A 24,179-nucleotide genomic window follows, 5' to 3' on the forward strand; every position below is an offset into this window, starting at 1 on the left:
ATCTGTTATGTCTAATATTCATATAGGCACTCATGCTTTTTATAATTAGTCTTTGCATGGTATATATTCTTTTACTTTAAACCTATTTTTGTTTTCATGTTGTATTTTTAAATATTTAAATTGTATTTCTTATAGATGCACATAGTTGGGCAGTTGATATGTTTGCACTTGTTACTACCATTTTGCTTTTTCTCTTTGCCTCATTTGTTCTCTCACCCTTTTTTCCTGTCTTCTTTTGCTTTAATAACATTTTTAAAACTGTTGTTTTCTTAGCTGTACTCTAATTTTTTTTGTGGTTACTCTAGTGTTTATAATATTCTTTTTAACTTATTACAGTCAACTTAGAGTTAATATTGTAGCACTGGACATAAATTGTAAAAACTTTGCAAAAGTGTAATTTCATTTACCACATTTTGTCCTTTATGCTTTTCTCTTTTTTCTTTTTTGAGACCGAGTCTTGCTCTGTTGCCCAGGCTGGAGTGCGGTGGTGCGATCTCAGCTCACTGCAACCTCTGCCTCCTGGGTTCAAGCAATTCTCCTGTCTCAGCCTCCCAAGCAGCTGGGTATCTTTGGGTCTCAGTAGTTTGGCTAGGATGTGCCTAAGTGTGGTTTTGAGAAATTTGTGGTCATAATTTTTCAAACTTTTTTTTTTTCCCCATTCTTACTTTCTTCTCTCCTGAGACTCCTACTTTTTTCCCTTCATTTTCTACTGTGTAAAAATATGTTTTAAATGTATATTTTATATTTTTCCAGAATTTATGGTAGTTATTTGTGGGAAAGTTAATCTGACATAAGCTACCCTGCCATTACTGGTAGCAGAACCAAAATTTAGTATTTTAAGAGGTACTTTCATTGAAAATCCTTCCACAAAACTGTGTTTCATTCAAAATCCTGGAAAGGGATGGTAGATCTTGGGTACCTGACATGCTGTTCTATAGATTTCTCTGTGAAGTATTTTTAGAAAATATAAAAAAATGTTAAATTCAATGCTAATTGCTGTTTTAGTCATCAAAACTTAAAAATACTAAAGGAATTAAAGTAGGCCTGTAGAGGCAAAGACATATAGGTATACCTTAGAGATATTTTGGGTTCCAGACCACTACCATAAAGTGAATATTGCAATAAAGTGAGTCACAAACTTTTTGGTTTCCTTGTGCATATAAAAGTTATGGGCCGGGCGCGGTGGTTCACGCCTATAATCCCAGCACTTTGGGAGGCCTAGGCGGGCAGATCACGGGGTCAGGAGATTGAGACCATGGGTGAAACCCTGTCTCTACTAAAAATACAAAAAATTAGCTGGGCGCGGTGGCGGGCACCTATAGTCCCAGCTGCTAGGAAGGCTGAGGCAGGAGAGTGGCGTGAACCCGGGAGACGGAGCTTGCAGTGAGCCGAGATCAGGCCACTGCACTCCAGCCTGGGTGACAGAGCGAGACTCCGTCTCAAAAAAAGAAAAAAAAATATGTTGATACTGTACTGTATTCTATTAAGTCTTCCAATACCTTATGTCTACCCTAATTGATAAATACTTTTTTGCTAAAAAAAAAATGCTAACAATTATCTGAGCCTTCAGCAAGTTACAATGTTTTTGTTGGTGGAGGTCTTGCCTCCATGTTGATGGGTGCTGACATTCAGGGTAGTGGTTGCTGAAGGTTGGGGTGGCTATAGCAATTTTTTAAAAAAGGACAACAGTGAAGTTTGCCATACCTATTGACTTTTCCTTTCGTAAAAGATTTTTCTGTAGCATGTAATACTGCTTGATGGCATTTTACCCACAGGAGAACTTCTTTCAGAATTAGAGTCCATGCTCTCAAATCTTGTTGCTGCTTTATCAGCGAAGTTTAATATTACAGATCCTTTGTTGTCATTTCAACAATGTTTATGGCATCTTTACTGGGAGTGGATTTTATCTCCAGAAACTACTTTCTTGCTCTTTCATAAGAGGCAACTCCTCATCCATTAAAGTTTCATCATGAGATGGCAGCAGTCAGTCACATCTTCAGGCTCCACTTCTAATTCTAGTTCTCTTGCTGTTTCTAACACCTCTGAAGTTACTTTCTCCACCAAAGTCTTGAATCCCTCAAAATGATCATAGAGAGTTGAAAACTGCTTCTTCCAAACTCCTGTTAATGTGGACATTTTGACTTCCTTCCATGAATGATGAATGTTCTCTATGACATGTAGAATGATGAATTCTTTTCAGAAGGCTTTCTGTTTCCTTTCCCTGGATCCATTAGAGGAATCACTATGGCAGCAATCGCCTTATAAAGTGTGCTTTTTAAATAATAAGAGTTGAAAGTCAAAATTACTCCTTGATCCTTGGGCTGCAGAATGGATGTTGTGTTAGTAGGCATGAAAACAATATAATCCTTGCATACATCTCCTTCAGAACTCTTAGGTGACTAGGTGCATTTTCAGTGAGTAATAATACTTTGAAATAATTTTTTTTTTTTTTTTCCCTAGCAGTGGATCTCAACAGTAGACTGAAAATATTTAGTAAACCATGCTGTAAACAGATGTGCTATCATCCAGGCTTTGTTGTTTTAGTTATAGAGCACGGGCAGAGTAGATTTAGGACAATTGTTAAGGGCCTTCGGATATTTGGAATAGTAAATGAACACTGGCTTCCATTTAAAGTCACCAGTTCCATTAGCCCCTTAACAAGAGTCAGCCTGACCTTTGAAGTTTTGAAGCCAGGCATTGACTTCTCCTCTCTAGATATGAAAGTTCTAGATAACTTCTTCTTCCAATAGAAGGACATTTTGTCTACATTGAAAATTTGTTTAGTGCAGCCACCTTCATCAGTGATCTTAGCTAGATATTCTGGATAACTTGCTACTGCTTCTACATAAGCACTTGCTGCTTCACTTTGTAATTTTTTTTTTTTTTTTTTTTTTTTTGAGGTGGAGTTTCGCTCTGTTGCCCAGGCTGGAGTGCAGTGGCACAATCTCAGCTCACTGCAACCTCTGCCTCCCAGGTTCAAGTGATTCTCCTGCCTCAGCCTCCCGAGTAGCTGAGGCTACAGGTGTGCATCACCATGCCTGGCTAATTTTTGTATTTTTAGTAGAGACAGTGTTTCACCATGCTTGGCCAGGCTGGTCTCGAACTGCTGACCTCATGATCCGGCCACCCTGGCCACCCAAAGTGCTAAGATTACAGGTGTGAGCCACCGTGCCTGGCTGCACTTTTATGTGATGGTGTCTTTCCTTAAATTCATGAACCAACCTCTGTTAGCTTCCAAGTTTTTTTCCTTCAGCTTCCTCACCTCTCTCAGCCTTTATAGAGTTAAAGAGTTAGGGTCTTCTTCTGGATTAGGCTTTGGCTTAAGGGAGTGTTGTGGGCTGTTTGTTCTATCCAGACCACTACAGCTTTCTCCATATCAGCAATAGGGCTGTTTTGTTTTCTTATCACTTGTGCATTCACTGAAGTAGCACTTTTAATTTTCTTCAAGAACTTTTCATTTGCACTTACAAGTTGACTGTTTGGCACAAGAGGCCTAGCTTTCAGCCTGTCTTGGCTTTTGACATACCTTCCTCACTAAGCTTAATTATTTCTAGTTTTTGATTTCAAGTGAGAGAGGGGAGACTCTTCCTTTCACTTGAACACTGAGGCCACTGCAGAGTTACCAATTGGCCTACTTTCAATATTGTTTTGTCTCAGGGGACAGGGAGGCCTGAGGAGAGAGATGGGGGAGCAACCTGTCAGAAGAGCAGTCAGAACACACACAACATTTATTGAGAACTTTCTCTGTCTCATATGGCTGTGGTTCATGGCCCCCTCAAACAGTTACAGTAGCAGTAACATTTAAGGTCTCCCATCACAGATCACCATTAACAGGTGCAATAATAATTTAAAAGTTTGGAAATTTTATGAGAATTACTAAAACATGACTCTGAAACACAAAGTGAGCACGTATTGTTGGAATGTGCTCGAATACACTTGCTCAACACAGAGTTGCCACAGATCTTCAATTTGTAAAAAATGCAGTACCCACAAAGTGCAATACAGTGAAGTGCGATAAAACAAGGTATGCCTTTCCATGTCAGTGAAATGAACCGCAGGGTTTTTGAAAGAGACAGCGTGTGTGTGCACACATGGATTTACACACACACACACACACACACACACACACACACACCCACACCTGGGAATTCAAAATATACTAAATTCCTTTATATACATAGGCCCTTTCAAAACAGTGAAGAAAGATAGGTACTTTAGGAAGGGTTTTTAGAAAAATTGTTCCTTTTATGGAAAAATCATTAAGACGAAAAAAGTCCATATAAGTTTAATATTAAAAGATTTAAAAAGAATTCTAGCAGGAAACAAAGTATTTTTATAATTCTTAAATATAAAGACTTTAAACTTTTTTAATTTTTGTTTTTTCACTTTGAAATAATTTGAAAATTTTTACAAAAAATTTCCATATAGACTTCACTCAGATTTACAAATGTTAATACTCTGTGGAAGCACATTACAATGAATAAAATCAGGACACTGACATGGATACAGTATTAATATTTACTCCATGGCCTTTACTTACATTTCTCCAGTTGTCTCATCAATGCCATTTTTCTGGCCCAGGATCCAACCTGGGATTCTGGATACTGAGTTTAGCTGTCATGTCTCCTTGGTCTCTTTTCATCTGAAATAGTTCCTCAGTCTTTGTCTTTAATGATGTTGACACTTTAAAAGAATAAACTGGCCAGTTATTTAATAAAACAACTATCAATGTGGACTTTTCTAATGTTTCTTCATGATTAAATTCAGATTATGAATCTATGGCAAAAATACCATAGAAATGATATCATTAGGTACATGATGTCAGTTTCAAAGGCCTTTTAACCATGGCATAAAATCAGAAATCAGAGGAAATTCACTGAGCTGACCAAATAAACATTGATCATTTTATTTGGCAAAATACACCATAATAAAAAATAAATGACTCAGGGGAAATGACAGCAGGGGATACTTGTAGGCTGGTGGGCATCTGAATTGACTCTCTAAACCCTTAAATATTTTGTAAACTGGAAGTTAGGTCTATAGGCTTGCTAGATTCAGATTAAAAATATTTGGCTAGACTGGATCACAGGTGTAGTTGCACATTTTATAATTGCATCACACCAAGTGATACATGATATCTCATTATTCCTTATTAAAAAAATTTTGTCAATTTGATAAGCAATTCCCAGTTATTATCAATTTTTATATTTTTGTCATTGTTTTAGTTTGTATTTCTCTGGTAAAGATTTGCCTTTTGAAGATGATGTGAACAGGCAAGAGAGAAATACTTAGAAAATATAGTGAGAAGTTGGAAAGATGTGCATGGATGGAGCAGGAAGAAAGCAGAGGACAGATGGGGCCATTGTGATGGCCTTTGCTTTGTTGTTTTCAGTCTGTCCTGGTCCCAAGCCCTAATTTATTTGGTCTGTTTGAGACGATGGCAGTCACACTGAAGTTCAGATCTTCTTGCCAGTAGCATTTCATTTCCTTGGGCTGCAGTGTGTGCAGTGGTTGAGGAACTGAGCCCTCTCAAGCAGTCCACCATCAGACACTGCTGGAAGCTGTGGGGTGGCAGCCTGTGGTCCTGTGGCTCCTGGCTGGTGGTTGCCAATGGATGAACCCTCTCTTTAAGCCCAGAAACACTGGTTTTGCTAGACACTGTAAAAATGAGCGTCTCCTTTTTCCTTGATGATTATTACCTAGTATCCTTAAGAGTAAACTCAGCACAGCATCATCCATTTAAAATTTTGATGGTATTTTAATTAATGACATTTATTTTACAGTATGTAATTGTAAAATGTGATTTAATATTTATTTTCAGAGTCATGGTCAACTTACGCTATCACTTTTTTTCTTCAATCCAGAGATTGTCTTTCTATCCTGCATGAAATTCAGAAGAACAAACTTCAGCAGGAATTCTTCTATGAGTTTGAAGGGGGTGTCAAGCTTGGCACTGGGGCCTTTAATTTGGTAAGGAAGTCACCATATAGAAACCAGAACTTTTGCAGAAGAACCTAAGGTTATCTGTGCCTTCTCCACTGCATTTGAACCTCATCCTGAACCTCTCCCTGGGTTGGTTGACAAACAGCTAGAGTGGGATCAGTTTTCTGGCACTGTGACCCAGTGTGTTATGAAGTTCCACACATGCTCAGAGTAGCTTTGGATTGTAAAATGTAAGGGAAGCCTGTGGCACTCTGAATAGACTAGTAAGGTTTTGGTAACAAGGAACAGTGGAATCCATTTCCATTTCCACATTGGAAATATTGTTGCAATGACAGTGATGGCTCTGGAATTGAAAACGTGTGAGGGACCAGTGTAACTTCAGGAATGATTTTTGATGATCCCTGAGTAGATGAAGTCTGAGTAGTAATCTGTCAAATTCCAATATGTTATTAAGAGATTTTTAAATTTTGTTGATGGTTCACTGGAATTAGTGAAAAAATAAAGTGGTCAAGAGAAGTATACACATGAGTGTATGTGCCGCTTTGGCCACTTTGCTCACGAACCTGTGGGTGATGAATGGGAAAGAGGCTGACTGGTAACCACAGAATGAACCATCCTATCCAACTGGTTGTTAAAATCCTCTTCTGCTAAGGTCATCTTTTGATGTGTATCCACATGGCAGCATTTCCTGTCCATTCAGGAAGATCTGTCCACATACTTCTTCCTCAGACCTCTTTGTCACCAATTTTCCAATCATGTTCCTTCCAAGCCCCTGCCCATCCAACCAAACCATTGTCTACATCCCCTGAATCAGCGTATGTAATTGCACATCTGACCATTTCTCCTTTCAAGCATAGTGCATAACCAGGTGCACTGCCCAAGGTTCTGCCCACTGGAAGGATAGTCCCTTACCACTGTCCTTCAGGAATATCCCAGAGAGAAGTGGTAGTCCTGCAGCTATCCATTTCTGGGTGGTGTCTACACATCACACAGACTATGACTGATTTTTGCTTCTGGGAAAGGAAACTAAGAAACCTTGCCTGGACATGGGCTTTGAGGGGTTGCCTTCTTGTCACTTCATTACACCACATCAAAGTTCCCACTATTCTATAGAGCATGCTGGAAAGACCAGCCTTAAAACAAAACTTTTTAAAGGTTCATTGTCTTAGCTAACTAAAAGTTATTCATAAGTGATTGTTACAATATGTGGTCACAGAAATATCTGGTGGTTAAAACTTGTTTCCAATTTTTCACATTATTGAAGCATTAAAACTGTAAGTTGTTAGTTTAAATTTGTTTGCAGTTGGAAACACTAACACATAAATACATTGTATATATTTGTTTCTTACAGATGCTGTCCCTTTTACCGGCAAGGATTATCAGACTACTGGAATTTATTGGATTTTCTGGAAATAGGGTACAAATTTAATTTTATCTTAATTTTGACAGGGAAGATAAAATATTATTTATTGAATATGATGGCAATGGAACATGTCTGCATAACTGGCTTGATAATTATTGGCAGTTTGTTTGTGAGACAGAAAATAAGCCTTTGATTCTTGATCACATTTTTCAGGAGTTAGATGTAGTTTTTCTATTGAAAGTTAAAAATGTTCACCCTTGTTACCCAAATTCTTGGATGAAAAATTATGTATTGCTAATATTGCTTCTTGCTAGATCTTATTACTCTCACATGCTTTCCTATGCTTTCTTAATAGTTAAGCAGCCCCAGAGTTCCCCTCCTTAAGATGAAGAAATTAGCTGGATTTCCCTAATATTTTATGATTTTCATGGATCAAATACGATGCAGTATTTTGGATTTCCATGTGTTTCCACAAGTTTCTTTATAAAACTAAATGACGAAATATGTTTTTCATTAGTTTTATTTATTAAATGTCTGCGTGTTTATGGTTTGGTAGTGAATATATCACATTTATTAACCATGACACTCAATATGCTATTATAAGAGTTGCCTCATGGCAAAAAGTGTCGATTAAAAAAGCAGGTTTTGAGAAATGTGTGAGAGCAAGTATAAGCAGCTATCGCTTTTTTCCCTGTTTTTTCTACTGTCCATGTTCTTCATGAGCTATGGTGTATTTATGGTGATGCCTTCATAATGTTGTCCATTCTGACTCTGTGTTTCTTGGTCACCCTTCTCCTTAACCGTTCACCTCCTACCTGATTCCTTCAGAGGCTCTCAACTGCCTCTCAAATAAAGTTCAAACTATTAATGGCTTCAAGGACCCCATGGTCTGATTCTAGCCAGTGTTTCCAGCCATGCTACCCATATTCCTCACGTTCCCAGTACTCCTGTTAAACTGGGCAATTGGTTGTTCCCCAGCAAGTCCTGTGCTTTTGTTTCCATGCTTTTGCTTTTCTCTGTTTTGGATATCCTCCCCAGCTGGCTTCCTCCCAAATCATTGTCTCTCAAGAGCCCCTCCATCCACTAGGGTTGAGATAAATGCCACCTATCTCACAAAACTGTCCCTCATACTCCCTCAGTGAGGCTCAAGCATTCCTGACTTTCAGAATTGTCTATTCTTCTTACATCTCTCTCCATATTCTAATAAGGTCATTGTGTTCACATACTGTCTTCTCTATTTGATAGAAAGATCTTTGAAGACATAGACCATGTTTGTTCATACCCGCCACAGTGCCTTGCACTTATATCCTCAATATGTTTTAGTGAATATTTCTATCAGGGAAATAGAGTATCTCCATGAAATGAACACAGCCCTTTTCTCTCTTTAGAATCACATGATATAAAAGGATTTATGAGAATGTCTTATGCAAGTTTAATAAAGTTCATTTCTAGTTAGGCATTACCACCATTCTTGTTCCTTTAAAAAGAAACTCCACCTTCATTGAGGATAAGGATATATGAACTAGGATTTTAAAGTTTCTGAACAGACCAGGCATGGTTGCTCACGCCTGTAATCCCAGCACTTTGGGAGGCTGAGGCGGGTAGATCGCTTGAGCCCACGAGTTTGAGAGCAGCTTGGGTAACAGGTTAAAATCCTGTCTCTACAAAAAATACAAAAATTAACTGGGCGTGGTGGTACACACCTGTAGTCACAGCTACTTGGGAGGCTGTGGTGGGACGATCACCTGAGTCTGGAGAGGTAGGGGATGCAGTGAGCCATGATTGTGCCTCTGTACTCCAACCTGGGTGACAGAATGAGACTGTCTCAAAATTAAAGAGTTTCTAAATAGAAAGTCAAATACCATGTTTTCACTTATAAATGGGAGCTAAACAATGGTACATATGGACATACAAAGTGGAATAATAGACATTGGAGGCCACCAGAGGTGGGGGGGTGGGGGAAGAGAGGGTTGAAAAATTACCTGTTGGGTATGATGTTCACTCGTGGGGTGATGGGTACACGAAAAGCCCAGACTTCACCACAGCATAATACATGAAATCTGTACTTGTAACCCCCTGATATATAAAAATATTTAAAAAGTTTCCGAATATGGTTTTCCAGCCATGTTCTCTTTCTAAAATGCATTTAATTCCCGTAGGAGTTGGGCCTCCTGCAGTTACGCGAAGGTGCCTCAGGAAAAAGCATGAGGTCTGCACTGTGCTGCTTAACCATCTTAGCTTTTCATACTTACATCTCCCTAATACTTGGTAAGATCTAGATTAGATTGTTTCATTGAACATTGATTATTTGGGCCAGACATGGTGGGTTACACCTGTAATCCCAGCTACTTGGGAGGCTGAGGTGGGAGGATCGGTTGAACCCAGGAGTTTGAGGCTGCAGTGAGCTATGATCATGTCACTGCACTGGATCCAGCCTGGGCAACAGAGCGAGATCCTGTCTCCAAATTAAAAAACAAAACAAAAAGTTGATTATTTTTAATCTGAGTAAGTAAAAATTTAGAAAGATCAACAAAAGCTAGTAGTTCATATCTGTTTACTTTTTTTTTTTTTTTGAATAAAGGTAGAAAATAGTGTCCTTTGTCATAGTGACATTTAGCAGAGGGAGTAGGGTAGTTTCTTTCATTAAATAATTTTCATCTGTTCTCAGCTAAAATTTCTATATTAAGGTGATCTATTTTACTGTATGTTAGATTTCTTTGCAGAAAATGAAATTTTGGGCTAAATAAGTTAATGTTGCTATTAAAACCAGAAATTCCAGTTAGGAATCTGAGACAGCCGCCTGCATTCTTAAGAATTAGTGTGTCCTAGAGTTTCTTAAACTAAAGTTATAGGTGAGACTGGTCTTTATTTTATTCCCCAGTTATAAAAATGATGAAATAATAGTTTTCATCTTTTCCATGAGTAAGTCTTTACTATATGTTAATGAAGTTTGGAGAGTTAGTTATAACTATCCCCATGTCTTATGAAGACTGAGGTTTTTCCTGTTAAATTTCTAGGTACAGGAGAAGTGAATGTTGCTGAAGCAGAGCGTCTCCTGGCACCCTTCCTCCAGCAGTTTCCAAATGTATGCTTAGTATTTCAAAGTGTATGTTTCAACCGTAATTAATCAGCCAGTGTTGACTGTTGAACAGTGTGTTTTCTTCCTTGCTCTGCAGGGCTCACTCATGTTGTTTTATCATGCCCGAATAGAGTTGCTGAAAGGGAATCTTGAAGAGGTAATTTATTAGGTGGGAGTTATTTGGGGGAGTTGTCTGTATGGTGGAGCTGTGACCTACTCATTCAACAAAAGTAAACTTAGCTATATGGACTAGACAAAAATAAAGAGAAAAAACCATATAAGTAAAAAGCCAGAACTTTAACTTGTACATACATTCTATTGTATAAAATCTATGCAGTGGATTACTGAATATAGTCTACATTTATACATAGAGTACATTAAGCACTTTAGGGTAGTATATACCAAATAATAAGCTCAGGGATTTTCAAGAAACTATGACTGTTATCAATTTCTGCATTACACACTGACTTTGGAATCTAGCCCCTGCATGACATGCAAGTCTACTACATGTGGGCTCCTTATCAAGGAAAATTATTCACCAGTTCCCTCAAAAAAGGAAGTGTCGGGGTCAGAAGTAGAAAAGTAAGAAGCCATTTATGGATATACATTCACAAACCATTTTTTCCACACAAATGAGATCAAACATGTATTTTTCTGTGATTTTTTTTTTTTTTTTTTTTCTATTTACAATATGTCTTGGCTCTCTTTCCAAGTCAGTATACCTAAATGTCTCCTATTCTTTTTGGTGGCTGGGTTTCATTTCATGGGATGGATATACTATACCTATTAAAGTAGTGCACTGGTCATAGACATTTGGCCGCTACAAACTGTTGTGAACATCATTGTATGTATATTTCTGTGCACAGGTATATTTATAGAAGACAGATTATGATTAGTAGAATTCCTGGGCCAAAAGGTGGTTGCATTTTTGTAAATCCAGCCAAATTGCCCTCCTCACTTAAGATTGTTCCAGTGTAAACTCCAGTAAACATATAAAAATATTTGTTTCCAATGCTCTTTGCCAGCTCAGGACATTATGTGATGGCTAAAAATGAAAATCTAATATTTAAGTTTATATTGCCTAGTTTACAAATTTCTCCATGTGTATCTGTCATTTTTATATATATTTTTTTCTGATTTGCCTATTTATATCTTTGCCAGTTTCCTGTTGAGTTTTCTTACAGAATTTTATTGAATTGTTGAATGATGAAAGAGTTAACCTTTTGCCAATTACGTAGGTAGTGACATCTTCCTGCTGCCTGTTGCCTGTCACTTTGCCTGCAGTGTTCTGTCCTGTGGAAGTTCTAACGTTACTGTCAGTCTTTTCTTAAATGACTTCTGCATTTGATATCTTCCTTGGAATGGAACCTCCCCACTCCCACATTACGAAGTGTCAAGGCCCCTCACAAAATTAAAGAAAGAGGCAGAACTTAACTGTATCATTGCCTGTAAGGAAAAGAACGTAACATCATATTGAGATGTTGAATGAATGATAATTTTATCCTTTTTGTACTAAGTGTTTTATGTATTTTCCCATTAGGTTATTATCTCCTTGTCTAATATCTGGATGATCAACTTCATGCAATTGATTTACAGGCACAAGAAGTATTTCGAAAATGTGTTTCAGTTCAAGAAGAATGGAAACAGTTTCACCATCTCTGCTACTGGGAGCTAATGTGGATTAATGTTTTCCAACAAAACTGGATGCAGGCATATTACTATTCAGATCTGCTTTGCAAAGAGAGTAAATGGTCCAAGGTAAAGTGCAATACTTTCGTTAATGTCATCCGTTTGCTAATGTGTGGCCAGGATGATTTTCATTTAGGACTGTTTGCTCGGTAGTATGGTACCACAGTGTTTTCTCAACTTAGAGATCTACAAAAGGAGGAAATGTGCCTTAAGTACCTACTGTTTATAGGTACTGTCCTCAGCATTACATGCTTTAAAAGCCATCCACAGTTCTTTTCAGGGCCAAATACGATGGCCCATACCTATAATCCCAGCCCTTTGGGAGGTTAAGGCAGAAGATGGCTTGAGGCCAGGAGTTTGATACTAGCAACATAGTGTGATTTTTATCTCTGCAAAAAATAAAAACCTTAGCCAGGCATGGTGATACATGTCTAGAGTGCCTTCTACGTGGGAGGCTGAGGCAGGAGGATAGCTTGAGTCGAAGAGTTTGAGGCTACAGTGAGCTATGATCACACCACTGCACTCCAGCCTGGTGACAGAGCAAGACCCTGTCCCAAACAATAACAAAGTTATTTGAAACGTGAGGTTTTATCTCTGAAAATGAGCTGGACTTGTGAAGATATGAAACCTTAATCATCTTGATAATTTTGTGTAGACTTCCCAGTGCCCTGATGCCCAGGCTTTTCGGGATAGTGAAAATTAATTCTGATCCACTTATGAGACGTTGGGGGCAATGAGATAATTTTTTCTTGTTCATTCTGTCCACTTTCTCACCTATGAATGCTGTAGTTATGTAATAGGAAAATGGTCTAAATTATTGATAATTGAAAAGAGTTGTTCTCATTTTGAACAGGGATTATAAGATTTCATTTCCTCTGATTTCTTTAATGCCTGTTAATATTATATCTGGAAGGCTTGTAGGTCATTTCTGATTTGAAAGCTAGAAATGTTAATGTACCTAGGGATGTTCTGTAATAAACTCCTTCTTTTTCTCAAGGCAACTTACGTGTTCTTGAAAGCGGCAATTTTGAGTATGCTTCCAGAGGAGGATGTAGTAGCAACTAATGAGAATGTGGTAACTTTATTCAGGTATGTGAGACACTATTTCTATAACAAAGGCCCTGAGGGTATAAAGGGGCAAAATCTCATCTCTACTAAAACTACAAAAAAATAGCTGGGCGTGGTGGCATGTGCTTGTAGTCCCAGCTACTTGGGAAGCTTAGGTGGGAGGATTGCTTGAGCCTGGGAGGTAGAGGTTGCAGTGAGCCGAAATAACGCCACTGCACTGCAGCCTGGGCGACAGGCAGAGTGAGACCCTGTCTCCAAAAAAAAAAAAAAACTGACCATGTATATTAACTGTAGCATCAACATCAACATTAGTAAAAGCCATGGCATGATAAATTAATAAATGTCACCTTTTACTATAAAGTTCATTTCCTCATTTTACAGAAACAACAATTAATGGAAGGGAGTATTAAGATACATTAAAATCTTTTAAATCTCCTTCTCTTTCTTCCAATGCAGATTAAGTTTTCTCCATATCAAAACAATTTATGTGAAAGATGTAATCATTTTTACTTTCAGAAGAAAGCTTTGAGATCTTGCTCTGTTGTAGCTTCTAGGTTGTTGGGATAATGAGAGTTCTAACAATGAATGATCTCTTCATAAAGATGCTATTACCTTTCAACTACAAGGGTTCCTGTCTGAGACATGCTTCTGACCCCTTCCTCTGACCCCCACCTCACATTTCCACTGTCTTTTCCACTGATGGTAATGAACATAAATGATGGTACACTAGTTTAAAATCCATAGCTCCATATTGTGCCCAGAAGTAACCTAACACAAGCTTACCTCATATTGGAGGCATGTTATTTCATGTTACTTTTTCTTTCAGTGAAGTAATTGAGTATTCCCTTGAATTCTTTCTCAGCAACTTGTTTGATGCATTCATAAAATTTTGCATGAGAAAGTGCTCGCAGGAACATGTAGTTTCCCTATCTTACTCTCATTTTTACCTGCTTGTGAATTTCATAATTGGAATTCTGAAAAATTTTTAAAAGGAAGTTTGTAAACATGGTACATGTCCTAAGCTGATTATTTCCCAAACAACCTGTACTTGGGAAACATTTTCTTAAATTATATATTAACTGATGGCTATCTTTTGGGCCATATTATTTTATAGATCTGTGTAATACTTGCAAATAAGAATAGGCAATATACCAGTGTACCGTCTTCTCTCTCCCTGAGTATCCACAGCATAAGTAAATACTTTGAACTCTTTCCTGCTTATTCACAGAAGTTGCCAATTGTATACCCAGATTTCCTGGACTGTGTTTGATAGATTTAAGACATTAGCTAAGTTGACTGGAAAGAAATATGTGTCAATCAGTGGTTCTCAATCTTGAGTGTGCCTCAGAATCACCTGGAGGGCTTATCAAACTCTAGATTGCTCCGCCCCAGCCCTGGAGTTGCTGATTCAGTAGGTCTAGAGTAGGGCCTGAAAATTGGCATTTCAAATAGGTTCCCAGGTGATGCTGCTGCTGGTGGCCTGTGAAGTTCACTGTGAAAACCACAGGTATAAATAACGTATGTGTTGCCATGACCTTTCTCTGGGACTGGGCTGGGGCTCTTCACAGACAGGTGGACAGCTTGAAGCAGAGAATTGCCGGGAAATCTCTCCCTACTGAGAAGTTTGCTGTGAGGAAGGCTCGGCGTTACTCCGCCTCCTTGCCTGCACCTGTGAAGCTCATCTTACCTGCTCTGGTATCTGCTTTTATTTTATTTACTTTTCATGTACTAGAAGTAAATTATCTACTCACAGCAGCAGGGAGCATATCTAAATTTGGTTATGAAGTTTAGCTCACTTAAAAACAATTTTAAGTTTTGTTGTAAGTTGAACATTTCTAAATAAGTAATTAATAACAACAACAACAAAAAAAACCTGTAGCTAATGGTTTTTGACTGGTTAATATGCTCCAGGCATTACGATAAAGCTACTAAAAACATATCATTTAATTCTTACAACTTTTTGAGTATAGTTAACTCTTAACCACATTTTTTAGATAAAGAAATTTAGATAGAAGTTGATTCCATTGAAGATGAGTTGAATTCTAATGCAAGCCACATTATGTAATTTTACCTTTTCTAGTAGCCGCATTAAAAAAGTAAGAGGAAATAGAAATGAATTTCAAGAATATATTTTGTTTAACCCAGTATATGCAAAATTTTGTCATTTCAACATGTAATTGATAGAAGCTTATCCATGAGATATATACATTCTTTCATATTGAACCAAGTCTTAAAAATTTAGTGTGTCTTTTACACTTAGAGGACATCTTAGTTTGGGCTAGCCGTATTTCCAGTGCTCAAGAGCCATAACTGGCTGCTGGCTGTTGTATTCTAGCTCCAGCTCACATTCTTAAACTTTGTGCCATTTAGGCAAGGCTTCTGTGAAAAACACAATTTCAACTTAAATTTTCTTAATGAAGTCTTCTTCAAAAAATACTGGATATATCAAGTTACTATGACTCTTCTGGTGCTTTAGTTTTTATATAGATAGTCAGCACAGGAAAGCTGTTCATTGTAAGCTGATGTCTGTGGTCCTCCACTCGGGTTTCCTGAGTTTTTTGTTTTTTGTTTTTTTTTAATTCAGAGTTTATTTCATTATTCCTCTTTGACAGTTATTTAGATTTTTCCAGTTTTTGTAATTACACACTACAATGAATATTCTCTTTTTGTACGTGTGCATATAATTATCTGTGAAGGATTTTTTTTAAATGGAATTCCTGGTTCAAGGGAATATATACATTTAATATTTCGGTAGATAGTGTTAAATTTCCCTCAAAAAGTGCTCTACCAATTTAAATAAGTACTGACACTATTTTGCCATTTGAATTTGCATTTCCTTGTGGATGTGGTGGAGCATCTTTTCATGTGTTTCTTCATTTTTATTTTTTCTTTCGTGAATTGTTGTTCATATTCTTCCCTAATTTTTCATTGGGTTGTTGATTGTTTTCTTAATGATTTATGGGAGCTCTTTATACATCCTGTGAGAAAGCACAATGCAGCCTCGCCCTGACTAACTCAGACAGGAGTTAGCTGGCGCCTAGCACCTAGGTCCAGGTGTTTCCTACCTAACACAAACTCAGAGAACTTCAGCATCACACAGGGACATTCTGTGATTGTGATGGAGCAAGACAAAAATATGACCACTCCGTAATCATGTCTGAGCACAAATAAAAACAAGAACACTGTGTAAATCACACAAATAACCAAACATCTCCCTCTCCCAGCTCACATGAGAGCCTTCTGCTGCTTAACCATTTAGAGCCTTAGCTGCATGCCTGATTAATTTTTATTAGGTGATTTGCATTGGGAAGGTTTTTCTGTCTCACAGAACTGTACTGAAAATTTTCTAGACTGTCGTCTTTCTTTGCCTTAGTACTTAGATACCAGTGTGTATGTAATTGTATCCTGCTTTGACTGTTAAGAACCATAGGGAAGATTAACTCACTGCACTTCTTTCTCCAGGTCTATGGATGTAGAATGTGTAGGAAATTGGCTTGAAATGTTAGTGCTGGGATTTTTTATTTTTATTTTTTTTGTACCTAGGAATTTTACCAAAAGCATGTTTTTCATAAAGTCTCAGATATGAGCTTGCCTCCTTCCAATAAAAAGATTTCATCCATAAAAGGAATTTTTAAAAGATCATCATCAATTTAAAAAATATTCTGTTATTGAATTTAACTCTTACTCTATTAGCAACAAGAAATTGTTACATGTAAAACTGAATGAAGGTGGAGTGTCATGATCTTAGTTTTGGGTGCCATAAGGTAAAGACACTTTTGCTGCCCTTCTGCTTGAGTGTGTTGTTCTCATTTCCACTACTTCCGGCTAAGAGGCTTTTCAAGCAGTATTTTTATCATATCTTAAAATTTATTTCCAAGAAGATACTAATTACCCTGCTTACTTCATACCCTTAAAAATATTAACTGCACTCTCAGGAACATTAGAAAAATATTTTCAAGCAAAAGCACATTTGCTTTTGATCCAAAAAAATTCTCATCTGGTAGCCCATTAAATATAATAAGTAATGAGAAATCATTAGTTTACATTTTAGGAGCTGTCATTCAGCCATATGGGTTTTAAATGAATACGTTTTCTGCATATTGGATTACATTACTGGACCATGTTTCTAATGGTATAAAAGATCCTAAGCCCAGTAAAATATTCCAATGTTTATATCCAGTGATATTCTTGGAAACATTTTATGTAAAAAACTGGCAGACACTTAAAAATATTTTTCTTAAAAGTAACAACAAAAGTTTACATTAAACAGAATTATTCATGGTATCGGTTTAAAATATTTCTGTATCTGTATTCTATTACCTTCCAAAAGAATTAAATGCTTGTAGATATTTAATAAATATTTGTTATATGAATGAGTAAATTAAGTTTTTGGTAAAAACATATACTGAATTACTTCACAGTATAAAAGGCAAAAAGAAAGGAAAATTATCTGTAAATATTGTCTTGAGGTTCCTAGAAACCAAGGCAAAACACATGAACATTGCTTGGGGATCATAAAGGACATTGAATAACCTCATATAACTGCAAATGGTTTTCATTTTTCCTCATTAGGAAATGATGTATGTCTGGAACGGTTTTTCAATAGTGTGCAAAAGAAAAGACCTTTCTGAAAATCTGTTGGTAACTGTTGAAAAAGCTGAGGCAGCTTTACAAAGTCAAAGTAAGTATACACAGTAAGCACCAAGGAGCCTTTGTCTCTGCTCAGACAGACCCCTGTCCTGTGTTTTCCCTGTGCACATCTGCCTACATTAATTTGTATACATCACAAGGACAAAGAGCTTGAGTTGCAGGGGTCTGGGTGAGGAATGACACTGCAACTGCGTGAACCTTGGAAACATCTTGCTAAGGGAAAAAGGCCAGCTGTAAAAGACCACACGTTATATGGTTCCCTTTACACGATAGTCAGAATAGACAAATCTATAAAGACAGACTGCAGGTGAGTGGTTGCCTAGGGATGGAGGATGGAAGGATGGAGGATGGAAGTGGTTATGATAACTTTTTGGGGAGGGAGGTGATGACAGTGTTCTACAGTTGACTGTGGTGATGGCTGTACAACTCTGTAAATGTGCTAAAAACCACTGAGTGGTATACTCTTAATGGGTGAATTGTATGGTATGTGAACTATATCTTAAAACTGTGACAAAAAAGATGAAGGGAGGAAGCCCAGCATTGGAATTTTACAGCATCACAAGGAAACATGCACTTCTCTCTGGGTTGAGTTTGCTGCGACTCTTTCTATTCCTCCTTATTGCTGTCTAACCATTAGTGTGTTTCTGCAGACACTGGGAATAGTTTTCAAGGTGAAATGTTATCACAATTTATTCTACCTATTACATTTGGTTGTGCTAGAGGCCACACTTCAGTTTACTGGAAGCAACTGATGTGGTAAAAGGAGAATCAGAATCAGGCAGTCTGGGCTTATAGTCTAGCTCTGCAGCCGTCAGACTCCGGGTAACACCTCTGTTTTCTTGTGAAGTGGGTGGAGTGTTGGACCAGATGCTATCCAAAGTTGTTTCCTTGCCCTGACATTTTTTGATTCTGTATTTTTAAGAGGGGTAAACAATGCCATAAGTGATAGCCTGTGTTATATTTCTTTTCTATGCCAAGTCACTTAGGTATTATCCCAAGAGAAATGGTCTTTTGTAATATTCTAACCACATAAGTAAAATGAGAACTTCTGTGATGATAAACATGGTAAAGGGCATAGATATTCAGGAATGATGGGGAAAATTTTTAACAGTTAACTCATTTTTCTTAACTGGAAAAAGATGGGCACTCCAGGAGCCCAGCCTCCTATTTGAGCAAGCTCTTCACCGCCCCCAACCCACCATTTGTTGAGGGCAAAATTTGAGGGGAAATATATTTTATCACACTATGCCAGTAAAATGCAGTGGAAAGTAGAAAACCAAGTCACTCCCCTCCACCCATTCCTTTTTCTCTTAATGACATGCTGAGATGATAGGCTTTAGAGATACTTAAGCAGGGCAGGAGGGAGCTGAGACAGACAGACAGACATGCCATACTTACCCACAGTTTTGGCTTAGTGTGTCTCTCTCTGGGTGAAATAATTAGTTCATTTTCTGAAGATCACCTTTGCCAGATATTGCATGTGAAACTTATGACCTCTTCTAGGAGTCGTTTTATGCAAGAAGATTATCTCCTGCTCTCCTTGCCACCTTGAACTGTTAGGACAGTTTAGTAATTAAGCTTCTATCCTTCAGAGCAGGGAAGAAAACGTCCATAATTAGAAAATGGAGAGAAGTTGGAAAATGGAGAGAAGTTGGAAACCCAAGGTTACATCATCTTCCACCCCATCCCCCACCCCCATTATTAGAAACTGGCTATGTATTGGCTTCTCCTAGCTTTGCAAGTGTGTCTAAAGTAAAAGATGGTAGACGATACAACTGATCTTCTACTCTGCAATGCTCTGGCCATAGTTATTAAATGCTGGCCGCTGATCCAAAAGATAGAACTTTGAAGATAGAACAGAATTTGGTGACGTCCCTGGAGTCGGCATTTGGTATTAATTCCTATAGTGTTTCATTTGAAATCTTAACTAAATTCAACATGTAACCAGAAGTTCCACTTTGACTAATTTGCTTAATGAAATTATATAGCAAATATTGTGAGAGTTATGTAAAAGGGAAAGTGATACTGACTTTATGATTTTTTACTTTCTAAATCTTTTTTCAGATTTTTCTCTTGGGGGCATTTCAGCTAGCTTCTAAAAATTTCAGCATAGATACTTTTTGTAGTTTGGGGTTCAAATTTCCCTATTTCTCAGCCTATCTACCATAAAAGTTCAGCAGATCTTTTGTGATAAAATTGTGCTCTAGTAGCTTTATCATGTAATTTTCTTTGAATGTTAAATGGAAACATATTACATGTGCGTTATGTGTTGAAATGCTCATCTATGAACACATTCATGAGGTTGAAAATCATGACAAAGCATTTATACTTCGAGGGAAAATAATCATCTGCTAGATAATGGTCTGTAGTTGGAGGAAATAATGATTTTGCCATCTGAGATTTTTGGAGCAATGTGGTATTTTTGAACCCACCTGCCATATGCCTAACTCAAGTTCATCATAGAAGTTACATGCGGCTTTACTGGTATTTTAACTTCCCATGATGTTATGTCTGTTCCTCAACAAAATCATCATTCACAGAGCACCAGAATGTTGTCATAACACAAACTGTCGATACAATGCTACGGGAAACTCAGTAGAATGCATAAAAATGATACTACAAGCTAGCATCCAATATGGACCCTTTGGTTTGGTTCTGGTTCTAGGTCCTAAAAGATATTACTTCTTGAATGTCTATTTTAACATCCATGATTAAAAGCAATGGATAGAATTTTATTTTGGTAGAAAAATGATTCTAATTAATAATAGAAAAGGTAATGTGTTATTGATACCTGTATTTTCTGGGTGAATGACCTATCAGAGCTTGAAAGTTAGAGGTGAATATTCAGTTTTCAGCACCTAGAAGTAACCCCCTCTGATTGGTTAAGTAGCATCGTTAATCTCCATAGACAAGTGGTTTACCATCTAAACTGCCAGCATGTGTTAGTGATGATTTCTGAGGTTTGTGCTGAAAGCAGGCGGATTTCAATAGGAGCGACTCCCAAGGCCTCGTGTGTTCCCTTTACTGCCGTCCTCTCTACTGTCACAGCCTGAAATGTGTAAATTGTCAGTCTGTCTTGGAATAATGTTGTACTTGCCTGTAACTTGCAAGAAAATTTCAAAAGTGTAAATGTGGAATGGCTACCTTTGTCAGATAGATGTCACACATAATATGATTCCTTCTGTTTAACAGATATTTGCCTTGGGCTGTAGAAGGTGAGAGCATTTTCAAAAGGGAAAAAGTGGTGAAAAAAATCCTTGACATTTTCCTCAAGCAGTTAGAAGTTTGTGGAGATTTTAGGTGCCTTTCATGTACTTCAGAACCATTTGGTTTAATCTTATGGCATAATTTCCCCCCAAAAGAACACAACCTGGGAGAATTGATAAGTAGTAAACATAATGATCTGGAGAGGGTATTCTACTTCCTGAATTTTTAGTGGGGATAAGGCCATCTGCTTCTCCATATGGAAGTGTTATCCACTGCTGTATTGAAGCCAACACAGAAGCCAAACAACAGGAGGAGGCAGCCTTCTTGTTCCTCATGGCTTTACCTTTTATAGGATTAATAAAACTCTTACTTTATTTAGAGTTCAGATTTCTGGTTGTGGTATCTAAGGTCACAAACCTCAGAGTATGACCACCTGAAGAATATTTTAAAGTGGATAGAGTGAACTCCTTAATAAAATGGTGTTCTTTTATAGTAAATTCAGCATTGTAGGAATGTATGTATGTATCAGATGGGGTCTTGCTCTTTCACCCAGACTGCAGTGCAGTGACGCCATCATAGCTCACTGCAGCCTCGAACTGCTGGGCTCAAGTGATCTTCCTGCCTCAGTCTCTGAGTAGCTGGGACTACAGGCGCATGCCATCATGCCCAGTAATTAAAAAAAGTTTTTTGTACAGATGGGGTCTCATTGTATTGCCCAGGCTGATCCTGAACTCCTGGGCTCAAGTGAGCCTCCCACCTTGACCTCCCAAAGCATTGGGACTACAGATGTGAACCACTGTGCCCAGCTCTTTTCATTTAAAATAATTTCATTGTATTTTATTTAGTGAGGCATAACAAATGCTAAAAATTATTTTCCTTATTTTTAAATGATCCTTCTGAAACTTTATTCTTTCTCTTAAGATCTTAAAAAGTATTTTTATTTGTGTGTTTCCTTTGTATGTTTTTTGTTTTAAGATTTTAACAACTTCTCTGTGGATGACGAGTGCTTAGTGAAGTTACTTAAAGGATGTTGCCTCAAGAACTTACAGCGGCCCTTGCAAGCTGAACTGTGTTACAATCATGTTATGGAAAGGTAAGACCAAACAATAAAACCAACCCAAGTCCAAATTGTGGTTTCTGGGGAATTGCTGTGAGAAAGTGATGCAAAATGCTTTTATCTCTTACTGCTAAACTCTTACTTGGTATTACCAGAAAGAAAATCCAGTAGTGTTTTGTTGTTGTTTATGTTCCTCGTGAACAAAATTATGGTCTAGGTGGAACATGGCTTTATGTATTTCTACTTGGTGTTTAAAGATGACTCACAAAAACTGTATTTATAGCTCAACTAACAGGTGTCTAGCCAAGCTCTGGCAGCATCATACTGAACCTCTGCTACTCATTAATTTTTTTATTTTTTGCATACTTCTTTAGTTTTTTTTTTTTTTTCTTTTCTTTTCTTTTTTTTTTTTAAGAGATGGGGGACTTTCCTTGCTGCCCAGACTGGAGTGCAAGTAATACAATCATGGCTCACTACAGCCTGGAACTCCTGGGCTTAAGAGATACTCCCAGCTTAGCCTCTTGAGTAACTGGGACTACAAGTGTGTGCTCCTATGCCTGGCTTCCAATACTGATTTAATTCATGCATTTGTTTGCCCAAATGCATTTATTCCACGGATATTTGAGCACCCACTCTGTGCCAGAGACTGTGCTGGATTCTAGGGATTCAGAGCTGAGTAAACAGACTTGCCATCACCGTGATAATAATGTGGCAGGAAAGAGAGTCATATGATGAGCACTCTCTCTCTCTTTTGCTAAAGGGCAATTCTTCTGTATACAATTGAGTTTTGTTCTGGTTTTATTCCCCCCCCAGTAGCATTGATGATGATGTCCTGCTCCATTACTAACCGTAGAGTTGAATCAAGGTTCTGATCCCTGGCCCTTTTCTGCACAAAGGCAGTATCTACAGGGGCCAGACACGTAACCTGACTTGATCAGGCCAGCCGAGTGGCAGCAGGAATAGGATTGGTAGGCTCTGTAGGTTAGGGTGTTTTCTCTGAAGGGTGTAGCCACACTCCTCAGCTCTATTGGATTATTGCTCTGCACAGTGTGGGCCCAATAGCAATAATCCCTACCATTTTTCATGAAAAGCCTGGAATCTGGATTTTATGTAAAATCACCTGATTTTAAAATATTGCCTCAAATTTTTTGAAAATATTCTGCAAGCCAAAACAGCCTCAGCCATAGACTGCTGGTGGACATCCTGTGCTGTGTCACGTGCCCTTCCGTCCATGGCCACCTGATCCCCTTCTTCCTGACGGTATTGATGGGAATATAGAGGACTGGTGCCCCTATAAGAATAAAGACAAAATACTTCCCAAATGTACCGTCTTTACTAATATTCTGTAATTAGTAAACATGTTAAAGAAGTATCCATGGAATTCTATTTTATTAGTGTTTTTATAAGGATTAAAAGGATGATCAAAAGGATGACCTATTGTGCTGTTTTTTTGTCTGTGAATCTCATAGTGAATTGTTTGCTCATGTGCTTTATAATTTTGGATTGTGAACTCACCTTCATTGGAGTTTTATCTTGAGATTACTATGAGACTATATTGAGGAAGAGTTGCTCTACAGTGATTTTGCATTTTATTTCTGTCAGGTACCCTAAAGGTTTTTTCTGCCCAGGGCCTCTTTCATGTTAATTTCTTGTTTACTTCTTGGATCATTTAGACAATATAAATTTGAATTGCGCATTCAGTGTGGGCATGCCTATTGGTTTTTAATTTCCTAAGGAATTATTTTTTCTTCTCATCGAAAGTGCTGGCCAGGGAGACAACTGTCTTTGTCTTTCTCGTTTGCCAGTGAGTGGGTTTGTTCTAACCTGCCTTTCTCTTAAGGAGTAGTACTGTAAGGATCCCAGCTTTAAACAGAGGTCTCAGTTTCAACTCCCTGCTTTCTGAGGGCCTAAGGCCTCATCTCCTGCATGGACATTAGGGTACAAAGCCCTTGACTCAGATGGAGGCAGACCACAGGGCTCATTCAGCATCATCCCACATATGTAGAGTCTCACTTTTTCAATTCTAGCTGTTTTTGACACTTGAGGGTTTTTTCTTATGTTCTGGTGAGCTAAGCTATGCATTTGAAATGGTGTTAGTTATATATTTTTTTCAGTGCTTCTAG

General features: G+C 37.8%; 1 protein-coding gene across 2 annotated transcripts in view; it reads left to right on the forward strand.

Annotated features, from left to right (window-relative positions):
* Positions 1-24,179, forward strand: part of TTC39B (tetratricopeptide repeat domain 39B) — a 135,804-nt gene that overhangs the window by 101,123 nt on the left and 10,502 nt on the right. Inside the window, exons 9-18 of one of the 2 annotated variants that reach the window (XM_023213118.3) lie at positions 5,865-5,970; positions 7,295-7,360; positions 9,466-9,574; positions 10,324-10,391; positions 10,483-10,542; positions 11,982-12,143; positions 13,072-13,163; positions 14,711-14,837; positions 17,715-17,823; positions 21,975-22,092. In XM_023213118.3, the coding sequence (XP_023068886.2) occupies positions 5,865-5,970; positions 7,295-7,360; positions 9,466-9,574; positions 10,324-10,391; positions 10,483-10,542; positions 11,982-12,143; positions 13,072-13,163; positions 14,711-14,837; positions 17,715-17,823; positions 21,975-22,092 (1,017 nt within the window). The remainder of the gene's footprint in view (positions 1-5,864; positions 5,971-7,294; positions 7,361-9,465; positions 9,575-10,323; positions 10,392-10,482; positions 10,543-11,981; positions 12,144-13,071; positions 13,164-14,710; positions 14,838-17,714; positions 17,824-21,974; positions 22,093-24,179) is intronic. The other variant, XM_023213119.3, reaches the window with a different exon arrangement.

Source organism: Piliocolobus tephrosceles, chromosome 14 (assembly GCF_002776525.5).
Source record: "Piliocolobus tephrosceles isolate RC106 chromosome 14, ASM277652v3, whole genome shotgun sequence".
Taxonomy (NCBI): Eukaryota; Metazoa; Chordata; class Mammalia; order Primates; family Cercopithecidae; genus Piliocolobus; species Piliocolobus tephrosceles.